At 47.7% G+C, this 12,186-nt stretch overlaps 1 protein-coding gene across 3 annotated transcripts; it reads left to right on the plus strand.

The window, feature by feature from the left end:
- The first annotated feature begins 232 nt into the window (after nt 1-232).
- On the plus strand, nt 233-11,790 carry LOC121596288 (liver carboxylesterase 1). Of its 3 annotated transcripts, none has more exons than XM_041921091.1 (8): nt 233-394; nt 5,200-5,779; nt 6,208-6,343; nt 7,245-7,676; nt 7,746-8,672; nt 8,743-9,177; nt 9,249-9,418; nt 9,491-11,790. In XM_041921091.1, exons 2-8 carry the CDS (start codon nt 5,601-5,603, stop codon nt 10,128-10,130), a joined length of 2,919 nt encoding a protein of 972 aa, XP_041777025.1. In that variant the 5' UTR covers nt 233-394; nt 5,200-5,600; the 3' UTR covers nt 10,131-11,790. The 3 variants fall into 3 exon arrangements, with proteins under 3 accessions (XP_041777025.1, XP_041777024.1, XP_041777026.1); XM_041921090.1 differs by having other exon boundaries at nt 233-367; XM_041921092.1 differs by lacking the exon at nt 233-394 and adding an exon at nt 1,162-1,180.
- Nucleotides 11,791-12,186: the final 396 nt, after the last annotated feature.

A 12,186-nucleotide genomic window follows, 5' to 3' on the forward strand; every position in this document is an offset into this window, starting at 1 on the left:
TTTCCCTCCCGGCTTTGCGCACACTATTTTTGCACCCTGCTGTTGTGCAAAAGAGTGTACGCACACCCCGAACGCAAGGCCTGCTGCTGCGTATAGGCCTTTCCCTTTCCAACCTGTGCAGCTTGCTTGGATCGTGTGTGTGCGCGGGCGCCTGCTAACTTCGGGCACTTCGCAGCCTGTCCGAAGCTGACTTCGTGTCGTCGGGCTGGCGTGGATGAGCAAGTGTTGCGGCTCGCGGTCCGTTTCACGCACGCACATTGTACAAACAATAGTGTAGGAGTGAGCACGTCGCTTTGGTTCGCGCAAAGGGCGCTGCAGTTTCTGTCGGAGACCCGCCCGTTTGTCACGCGCGCTTGTTGTGCGAGAGGTAAAGTTGCGTAGAAAAGTACGCAAGGTGTGTGATAACATTTGAAAAAAAGGGGTTTAATAATGTTTCAGAAAGGTGTGTGTGTGTGGGATTGTGTGAAATGAAGAGAAGTGACTAAGAGATTGTGAAATGAATGCCACAAAAGTAGGGTTATGGGGGGGGGGGGGGGGGGGGGGTGGGAGGTAGATTACAACGGTGTGTAAGTGAGAGTTTACTGGTAAAACTTAATGAAAAACACAAAAAAGTGTGAAATTAAAGCTCAATGAAGTAAGAAGGGTTTAGCTGGTTGCTGTTCATCATGGCGGGCTCATCATGGGGGCCAAAAGGTAGAGAAAAACAAGTAACAAACAGCCCTCCACTTCCATCACTCGATCGCACACACACACCTTTTAAGACCTTTGGAGTAGGGGGTTGTTTCGCTTTGTCTCTATTGTGTGGCTTTGTGTGAGTGTGTCTGTGTGTGCTGTTTAAATGTATTTTATGCGTTTGAGGTGTGCGAACGTACGACGCGCCCCAGGTGCTAACGCCAGACGACGACGACGACGAACCACCGACCCCTATCGAAAGTGATAGCAGCGCACTTGCGTGAGATAACAACAGAGCGATGAGATAAACGGCGATTCGCAATGGGTTCAGTGGAAAATCGATCGTTTTGCTCCACAAACAAAATCGCCATATTGTGTTTGTGTGACAGAGAAGCGGGAAAAGGGTGTTCACAGGTGAATCATGCTGCTGGCTTGTGGCTGTAGTAGTCGTGGCGTGTAGTTACAATCAGTAAAGTGTGTACAGCTTATGCACCTTCTGCATCGCAGTGTGAGTGTTCCCCGCCCCAAAAGAAAACTCCCGCCGTGACACAACAATTTCCACCGTCCGTGCGTAAAGTTCGTTGTGCCAGCACAATAATATCGTTCACTAGCCCTTTCCTAATCTATGCACAGAAAAGCCATTCCATTGAAAACGCTTGTCTGTCACGGTTAGTGCGCGTTTGCTGTGTATGTGTGTGTGTGTGTATGTGTGTGCGTGACGAGTGTAACCCATGAAGTGATCTCAATCTCCGTCACTGATGTGTGATGGCACAGAGAGGTGAAAAATGCAACCACAAACCATTTCCATGGTAACGCCAAATGTACAAACGGAAGAAGGTGTTGTTTTGAAAGGGGGCTGTGCGCCTACTAGATTGTGTGATTGTACGCCTAACTGGGAGACACACACAACAGTTGAACAGTTACGTCACGCATCAAACAACGCACCAATTTCTCCGTCGTCCAAATAAGTGAGGCAGGGGCAACTTTCCTCTTCTATACCAGCGTTGAAGTTTAGCTAAATCCGTCCCCGTTGCGCTCTCTGCATGAACAAAAAGGGAAGCGTTTGCAATGAGAGGAAGACGCTGGAAGTCACCCTTTCCCCCCCGTATGGAACTCCACGATCATACACCCCATGTAACTAATACTACCTCACAGTAGACTCACACACAAACACACCGAATACGTTACGATCGACTTACAAAAAAAAACCTGTTTGACCAGATCTTGGGACTTTTAATGCTCTCCTAACCACCCTCTACCAACACTCTACCACACCTTCACTACAACTTAGATTCACCCTTATTTCTGTGTCTTTGTGTGTGTGTATGGTGCACAACACCCCACACGCGCGGACAAACGCTTTTGCGGTCAAGAAGTCAATTCCCGAAAATAACTGGAGGAAAAGAGAGAGACGAGGAAGGGCCACACAAATGCAAAGATCGCGATGAAAATCATCCAACCATTGCTGATCGAAGTAGACGTCGAGGGGAAAAAGGTAGCATAGCTACACACACACACACTCACCAGCAGAAAGAACCTGCTTTATGCTCTCTTTCGGTGGTTCTTTCTACCGTTTGTTGTGTGCATTCTTCTTTTTTATGTTTATCGAGCCGGTACGCCAGGGTCTTTAGACAAGTACCGAACAGCAACATAAAAATGAGTAGCTTACATTATGTTATCGTTTCTTCTTCGTCTTCTTTGCTCGATCGCAACCAACGCCAACGCAGGTACGCCCGAGCGTTTGCGTCCGTTACACGCCACTGTGCCTCAGGATCGGACAGACAAGATAAACATACGTTTTTTTTGGGCAACACTGATCCAACAATCGGCCTCTTGTTGTACTGGCGAGGGTGTGTGTGTGTGTTGCGTACTGTGTGTGCTTTTTTTTACTCACTCTGTAGCATATTATTTCATCCCCCTTCTTTCATAGCGCGTTTTACCGGTGCGTTGTACCTTTTTGGACCATTCATTTGCGCGTATTTTTCTGCTTCTTTTTCTCATGTTCTGTGTTTAATTTTCACCCTCACTTTTGGCTTTTTGGCGTTCTCTGTTCTTTTTTATTTCCTTATGCTTTCTATTCTCTTTTTCATCTACTTCTCAATTTTCAGAAAGAACTAAGTGCAGGTCTTTCCTTCCTGTTAGACCTTCTCAGGTTTTCTAATGTTCGCTAAAGCTAAGCTTATATGCTGCTCATGTTGGGCATCAGAAACATTACCGCTCCTTCACCGATTGCTGGTGCCAGTTGTTATTTGCCAGTTCAATTTGTACGTTGTTGTTTTTCTTTCTTTCATTTTTTTTTCTTCGCACCCTAAAATGGAACGCATTTTGGCCCTGTACGGGTTTTTTTATGTTATTCTTTCCGTCCAGCAAACGGGGTCTTGTCCCTTTCACACTCATCCCGTGTTTGAGGTAAGGGCGAGCAAGGGCTAGAAAAGCAATTGGAAAGCTTTCACGCTAATGAATCGATGAGTTGCACCGCAGAAAAAAAAAGGTGTGGTATGTGTGACGAGACATATGGTTCCTGCATGATTTTTTGGGGTGCTTTTACGGTCGAATCCATTATGTTGTAGTTTTCCACTTTGAATTTCTTTCTTTTAAGATATTCTAACAAGATTCTTATAGCGTGCCGAGGACGCGAAACGATTCCAACCAACTGTATTGCTATTGTCATTAGTAACATGACAAAGTCTATGAACTATATAGGAAAGCGTTAACTCAGTTAACGAGTTATTTATTTCCCTTTTTCTTCGCCGAATCTGACACTGATCTGTTTCAACAAAAAAATAATGCCAACATTGTTTTCCCCTTTTTTGCATGTATAATAATAACAGAACAAGCATCCAGCGTGAAAAGCGGAAGTGCCACTGTCCGTCACCGTCATTCGTAAACATTAATGCTTGGCTTTTTGCAAAAAAAAAAAAATACTCCACACCCCGAACAACCACAACAACTTCCTCACCAAATATTTACTGTCCCCGGGTAGGTTTGTCCCCATTTCGGCCAACGTTCTGCCACTGAAAAGCATGACACCAATCGGAGCTCTGTTGGCGTACGCAATGCAATGCACACCATTTCATTGGCCATGTGGTACACGAAATAATAACACCGTTTCGTATTGAAGAGCCTCCAAGCACACGAATTGCTTGCTCAAACACAAACCTACGGTAAAGGGCCATCCACTGACCGCTTATCATGCTGCGCAGTCTGACTAGCCGTGGGACAAAAGTGCCACCTTACTACACACCACTGAACAGCAAACCCTTTATCATTCACGTTAAGAATTCAGTACCTGAAGGCCTGAAGGTTACGAAGTACCTTCTTATCTTTGCAGGAACCTCGCCCGCCTTCCCTCTTGTTATCAGTTTGATATCGATTTACGAAATTTTGTGTGACAGTGCGGCAGGGCTAAGTTGCTGGATGGAGCTGATTCATGCAGTAAAGTTGCTTACACTTGACCCGTTTTATGCTACCCTTTGGTGTGAGCGCATTGAAGGGTAGTTTTTGTCGATTATTTGATTAGTGGATTAATGTGTGGCTCACGTTCAGGGCTGTTGAGAACGGTCAGTGCGCATCTCACCATGCAAAGGTTGAAATTGAATCTTCTCCAGAGGAAAAGCTTGAACAATCCCACAGCGTGGAATAGAGGAATAGATTTAAATCAATCTACGGTCCAGCTAGCTCACCAACCGCCAATCAAAAACCGCAAACTAATCCGGACAGACAGGTTGATCGTATTATCATCAAGATGTGAATCACAAACCATTGCCCCGTACCGTAATGCCTTCCCCACAGAAGTGTGAGAAAAAGCAAGCACGTAATGTTGGGAAAATCATCGTACCTTTCAGGTGAACCTTTCGGGGTGGGATTAATACTGTGGGAAGATCGAGAAAACGAAGATCCCGTCACCCCGATCGGATTGAATTTGGAATGCCAACCTGAGAAACGTCTTCATCTTTCTCTAATTCCGCATTTTTTGAACGTCTTTATCCATCGAAAAAGTGTATAATTAGCGCTTCTAAACTGAATGAATAACAGAAATGACCAGCACAATTTAACACGCAATCGCTTGCCCGCCCGGTCGGTCAGCTGCAATTCCCGACGCTAACCTTAGCAAATGGTTGGGATCAATTAAATTAACTGAGTGTACAGTGTCACTGCTCGGGAGTATTTCCCAACAGCTCCCTCCCCACGAGCACCCACCAGCGGACACGATGTCGCGACCCAATTAATAAATCGTCATCGTTAAACCGGCAAGACTGTCGCGCGGCAGTTTGGTATTGAGTCAGCTCAGCAATCGTCTCTAATTTCATTTAAACCTAACCTTACCTTACCCTCCTTGGCCCCGTTATATCCACAAACACTCTCTCTCACACACACACACATGAGCGCGCAAAGACCTCAATTAGGGCGTGTGGCGTGGGGCTTGATCGTAGAATCGATCGTACTGGGACACAGTGCAATTGGTGTAAGGGCATCGGCATCGGCATGGTTACTCATTCAATTCTTCTCTTCTTTCAAATTCCACAGTGCCTTAAAACAGTAAACACGGTGAGACAGAAGTGATTAACAAAAAAAAAAGGGTGTAAACATTACCCATTTTGCCAGACAGCCATTGGGAATTCGTGTCTTTGTTTTACGGGGGCTCTCTTTGTGACATAATATTCCTGCTCGATGATGAGACGCACCGATTACAACTGATGACGTAGCGCCCGTACGTACTCCGACTGCCTAATTGAGGTTCGTGTCTCGCCGCGGTGACGACGGCCGACGACAGGTGACGAACCTCCTCCAATTGGGCAGAAGCAAAACAAACTCCGTGTGGGAGAGAGAGATAGAGACAACGGTGTGTGTGAGAGTGAAAGAGTGCGAACCGAGTTTACGGAGGAGTAGAAAACGTGCCAACCAGCGGCAACCGTCGATGAGTCCCGATGACGCTGTCCCGGGAGCATCATCATGCATCGCTCCTCCTGCTGGTGTTGATCGTCGGGGTCGCGTCGCTGGTCGGTGTGTGCGACGGCCAGTACTACACGACGCGTGATCCCCGATGGTACTCGCGGGAAGGTGACTTTAACTACAAAATTCCCAACCCGGGCGATCCAGAGTATCGGTAAGTGGTGGTGATGGTGCTGGTGCTGGTGTTTTACGTGCTTAGTTCGCGTGATTGCGTGCCAATAGTCTGGAACGATAATGTGATAACGTGGAGTTAGTTACTTTGGAGAGTTTAGCTTCGGCGAAGAATCACGTTCGTGCTGGGAATTAGTTTAGAAGTTTGAATGTTAAAAACGAACCATTAGTCAGTGTTGCAAACGTTCGCGGAGCAGAGTGGAAGTTACAAGTAAACTATTTAAATAGGATATGAGTCATTGGGCTGAGTCAAGAGGAGCATGTGAATTGGCAAATTTGTACTGCAAATTTAAATCGCAATCAGTTTAATGGATTTCACTAGAACCAGTTAGACCACAAGCGTTTGTCTACTGAAGACATCTAAATGAATCATTTTTCTAAATTCAATCTCCCGTTGCTTTGCCCCTACAGAACATACACATTCAACAACCGAAGGTATGGATACTATCAACCGAACGGATACGGTCAACAGTACCCGGGACAGAGCCTTCCGGGGCAGTACCCGAGCAACACCGGCCTAGGAGACGATCGCTTCAAGTATGATCCGGTAAGAACCCTTCAAAAACCGTTCCCCTTCTTCAAGAAGCTCATTTTACATACCGAATTGAAAACACTTGCCAAAGAATTATCTTCAAAGTTAATGAAACACACATGCTGTGTCCACCTTTTCTGCAGCGAATCACTTCCTCCCAACCGTTCGCTATCATAACAACGATCGGTTTTGTTTCGCTTTCCACGCTGAGGTAATGCAACACCACCCAGCTGACCCAGATTATACTCCGCTCCTTCCCTGCCGCACGATCGTGCGAACACCCATGCTGTCGGCTTTGATTGAGGTGGCTAGCGAGCATCAACATCAAAACAATGATGAATGAAAGAGAAAACATTCACGAACCGCTGCTAGCTGGTTCGGTGGGAAAGGACGGAAGGAAACGGACGCCCGCCCCACACATGGATGCACTTTTTTTTTCTGCATCAGTGTGGGGATTACATTGCACATGAATAATGAACCAAGTTAACTGAGATCGGGGTGGTGGTTTTCCCTTTCAAACGTAGTAACCTTGTTCTTTGCTTTATAAATGAGTCTCGTTGTGAAGTCGTTAGACGTTGCCTCTATCCGTTCGGCCGTAATTATCGACACGTTACGATCTCTTGATCGTTGATCGTTGAGGTTTGCATTCCTCGCACACTAAGTATCTGCTAACGATTAAGCGTTCTCGGGGATGCATCTTTGAAAGCGAAATTGGTGCCACCATGTGTGTGAGAGCGGATTTCCGTTGCTGTGATCTTGCCGATGCCCTAGATCGACTTCGATGCTCTTCTTAACTTCCAGGCATTTTCTTGAACTTTTGTTCTTGTTTCCTTCTATTTGCTTTGCATTATTTATCTATAATTCAACTCTTTTTTCTCTTCTCTTCTCTCTCTCTCTCTCTCTCCTCTCTCTACAGACCAATCCAACGCTCGCACAGACACCGTTCCCCGGTGTGCTCGGCGGTTGGCGGGAAGATCTTCAGGGTAAGCTGCGCCGCGATTCGATGCAGCTCGAGCGGGACGTGTTCGTGACGACCAACTACGGCCAGGTGCAGGGCTTCATGGTGTACCTGTACGACAATCCGGACCCGAAGAACCTGTACCGCCCGTGGCACAGCAACGTCGATCGCATCATGGGCAAGTGTTCCACCTTCCTGGGCATCCCGTACGCACTGCCACCGACCCACGAGGGACGGTTTAAGCCACCGCGTCAACATCGGGGCTGGCAGCTGGTGCAGGCGGTCGATTATGGCCCGGCCTGTCCGCAGCCCGTGCAGTATACGGGCGCTACGAAAGGGATTCGCGATATGGATGAAGACTGTCTGTACCTAAACATCTTTTCGCCTAATGTAAGTTGCTCTGTGGGAATGTGTTTTCTGAGGGAACTTCTACATTAGCGCAAATCCTCCTACTTACAGACACAAGCAGGAGTCGCTCAACGCTACCCCGTCATGATCTACATCCACGGCGGTGAGTTTGTGCGCGGTGCTTCCAACACCTTCCCGGGGCATATGCTGGCCGCGTTCTACGATGTGGTGGTCGTCACCTTCAACTACCGCCTCGGAGCGCTCGGGTTCCTCTCAACCGGGGACGAAAACTCTCCGGGCAACTATGGCATCCTCGACCAGATCATGGCCGTCCGGTGGGTGTACGAAAACATTGAATCGTTCAACGGTGACCGTAACTCGATCACACTGTTCGGCCCTGGGGCCGGTGGTGCCTCCGCCGGGCTGTTGATGGTAGCACCGCAAACGAAGGACATTGTGACGCGCGTCATCGGGCAGTCCGGTTCGGCCCTGGCCGACTGGGCGCTGATCGTGGACAAGTGGCGGGCGCAGAATACGAGCCGCGTGTTTGCCCAGAACGTGGGCTGCTCGATCGAGACGTCCTGGAAGATGGTGAACTGTATGCGCAACGGGCGCAGTTCGTACGAGCTGGGCAATGCGGAGTTCCCGCCCCACGTTGGGCTGTTCCCGTGGGGTCCGGTGTTGGAGAACAATTTCACCTTCCCGGGGGATAGCTGGTACGAGGGATGGAGCGAGCGCGATTGGCACTTTCTGGCGGAAACGCCGGAAAGCTTGATCCGGCGGAGGCATTTTAACCGGGGGCTGCATTACATGAGCGGCGTGACGCTGCAGGAGGCGGCGTTTGTGATTACGGGGAACAAGTCGCTGGCGCCGTACTTTGAGGTCGATGAGCGGTTCTTCGATCAGAAGGTGCGCGAGCTGGTGCTGAGGTACAATTACACGCTGAATTTGAACGGGACGTACGAGGCGATCAAGTACATGTACACGTACTGGCCGGATCCGAAGAACACCACCTTCATAAGGGAGCAATACATTAATGTGAGTAGCAGGGGGCGGATTGCGCGGATAGGAAGCTTCTCTAATTGACAGGATCATTATCATCCTACAGCTCCTTTCGGACTTCCTGTATCGGGCACCGACGGACAAGCTGATCAAGCTGCTCGTCGAACAGAACGTTCCGGTGTACAGCTACGTGATGAACACCACGATCGAGGGTCTGAAGTTGGCCGAATGGTGTAAGGTCCCGCACGATATCGAGCATTACCTGCTCGCCGGTGCACCGTTCATGGATGTGGAGTTTTTCCCGAGGCGTGAGCGCTTCGATCGGCTGATGTGGACGGATAACGATCGCAACATGAGCCACTTCTTCATGAAGACATACTCGGACTTTGCGCGGCATGGTAATCCAACGCCAACGCAGGTGCTTGGTTTGTACTTTGAGAAGGCGCGCAATGGCGAGCTGAAGTATCTCAACCTAAACACGACCTACAATTCGACGATCATGATGAACTACCGGCAGACGGAGAGTGCCTTCTGGATGGAGGTAAGTGTGCGATGTCTGGGGAGCTACCTAGAATGAGATCTGTAATGAGATTTTTGTTATTCTTCCATCAGTATTTACCAACAGTGGTCGGTGTGCTGATACCTACCTATCCACCAACGACGGAGTTCTGGTGGGAGCCGAAGGAACCGTTGCAGATCGCGTTCTGGAGCTTGGCCGCGGCCTGTCTCATACTGATGGTGCTCGTCGTAATATGCTGTATGATGTGGCGCAGCGCAAAACGGTAAGTTCGACGGGAGTCCGACAACTTCTGTTAGAATCTCCATTAACACTTCTATTCTGCTGATCTTTGCAGAGAATCTGATCGCCTCTACGACGAAGCCGTCTTCGGTATGGACAATCCCGAGTCCGAGCGGGACACGGTGATGGAGAACAACATGCTCCAAGCGCAACCACTGCGCGGCCAGTCCGGCAACATCTACGAGTACCGGGACTCCCCGTCCAAGTACAGCAAGATGCCACCGGACGGCGGCGGCGGTTCCATCCGGTCGCCGAGCAGTCTCGGCATGACGCAGGTAACGGGGAAGAGTGGACTTACCGGCAGCCAAAGTTCGCTACGCAGTGCCATCTCGATGAAGGAATCGTCCTCCATCTCACCGCCACCACTGTCGAAGGAGTCCAACTTCGATCGGAACATCAAGTACGCCGGTTCGGACACGGTACCGTCCGATACGATCCAGCGCAATGGCAAGTTCGCGCGCTCCGACTCGAAGAACCTGCTGGCGAATCAGATGTCCCAGGCGGAGTTGGCCCGATCGCAGCGTGATCTTGGCGGTGCAACGTCACCGATGAGTGAAAGCTCGACCATGGCTGGCAGTGTGCTGGGACGATCGCAGCAAATCACGCCCGTACCATCGAGCCGTGGCGGAGGTATGAAGAGCAACAATGCCAGCAGAACGAACCTGATCGAGGGAATTCCACAGACGGCGGTTTAGTGTGTAAGAGAATATTTTTTGTTTTGATTTTAACCTTTTTTTTTTGGTTTCCCCCATTTTTTGTCACTTCCACTCACACAAATGTTTTTGTTGAGTACAACCTGGAACGTGGCTTTTATAAGTACTGCTACACAAATCCATCACATTATGGTTTTAACAGAATGCGGCGCACCGAGAAGAGGCGCACCGCATCCTTCAGGGAGTTGCGTTTGCAAGAGCAACTCTGTCCTGTAAGTGGGTGTGCGTGATGCGTCTTCGGTTTAGCGCCGCAAAACCGTTGTTTAAGTAGTTTAAGTATATTAATCAGTTTCGGGCAATCGTACTAGTAGAGCTGAGGTAGAGTAATTGGAAGCGTTTAAAGTAAGTTTTAGCAAAAGTAATGTGGGATGTTAAAGATCTACAATAGATTGTGTTATCCCCCGCTACCCTACGTCCCAACAAAGCGTTTAACGGAACCGACTGGCACAAAGTGCCTTTGGAGTTTTAAGTGAAGGGGAGTAGTAATAGTACGTGCCCCCTTCGTAGCCGATAATGTCTTTTGACGCACAAAACAAACACAATTCGGTGTGAAAAAAGGGTTCACTTTACGATGAACCTCGTAACCCGTTTCTGTGTTCTACCTTAGTAAGTTTCGTGTTAGTGTAAGGCAGTAGCAGCTAGCTTCTAAGTGTATGTTACGTACTACGCGTGTTCTCATCTGTACATATCGATGCATCCTCGTGTTGTCGTGTCAGTGTATCCGTCCAAACGCCGTGTTTAGTTTTGTCATCACCGTGACCAATCATCATCATCATCGTTCATTAGCTCATTTTTTGTGTTGTGTACGTGTTGTTGTCGTTGTCCCCACGTGTGGTGTTTAAAGCTAAGCATTTTTAGAGGTTAAGTAGTACGCTTTAGTGTAGTTGTACTGTTTAGTTTCCTAGTGGCCAAGCGATGTTATACCATAGCTCGCTCGGATTTTATTTTTTCTATGCGCTTGCACTTCTTCATCTTCCTTGATCTTCTTGGATCTTCTGGACAGATCGTTGCAGTTAGCATTTACTTTGGGCCAAACTGTGCAAATATTACCCGTACTTCGAGGGGAGGCACGGGCCGGGTGATAGTGCGAGATAGGCAGGGCAATCCAGCCATTCAAGCCACTCAGTCCCGTGTTTTCGCTCCTTTTTTTTACATTCCTTATTAAGATTAGTGTCTATTCGTCTTTAATGTTTTATACACACACACTTACCCACCATTCATCGTCTGCTTGTTTTATGATTATTGTTTCTGCCAAGCAACTCCAACGTGCTTCGTAATACATTCCTTATTCTTTAGTACTGTTGTATCCCGTGTAAGTGTTCTTAAGTGATAAGCGGCAGGCGTAAGGTTCGTAAGGCTTTTCAGCGAATGGTTGAATTTGTACATAGCTAGTTTCGGTTTCGCTTCACACAAACTTACCATTTAAGTATTACGTGATTGACACACACCCACAGTGGGTTAGTAAGGGGGGATCCCAATCGTGAGTTCAGTGCAGTTTTGCGTGTGCTTAGGTGGGGTAATATTCATTTTAATTCGTAACTTTCCGAACTAGGTTCCGATGTCCCTTTTGAGAACGCTGTGGGCAAAAAAATAAGACAGAAGAGAAGGATAAAGATCGAATAAATTTTATTGTAAAACGGAACGAAACAATGAAGCAGTAAGATGTGTTTCATGTGATAAAATCAACAGGTGTGTGAAAGAAACTGCAACACAGGTGCGAAATTTCGTTATGTCTTTTTAATTGTTTTATTTTGCAAAAGTATGTTTTTTCAGTCTTTATACATTCGTTTTGCTCTGTAAATGTTTTTAAGTCGTTATTTTAATCTAAATTTACAAACTACACAACCTCACAAACCCATTATTTCACAAGGTTCAGATATAAGCAGAGCTTGATCCACAAGGTGTAGAAAAAAGCTTTTAAGCTTCGGTTAACTTTCTCGCAAGTTGTATTCAATATTGCCTACAATTGGCGCATTTTTCTTTTCTACTTCCTCCTCTCACCCTTCCCCTTTCGTAGGCAAGGAAAATGCCCTCCGAG

The sequence above is a fragment of the Anopheles merus genome, chromosome 3R, assembly GCF_017562075.2.
Source record: "Anopheles merus strain MAF chromosome 3R, AmerM5.1, whole genome shotgun sequence".
Taxonomy (NCBI): Eukaryota; Metazoa; Arthropoda; class Insecta; order Diptera; family Culicidae; genus Anopheles; species Anopheles merus.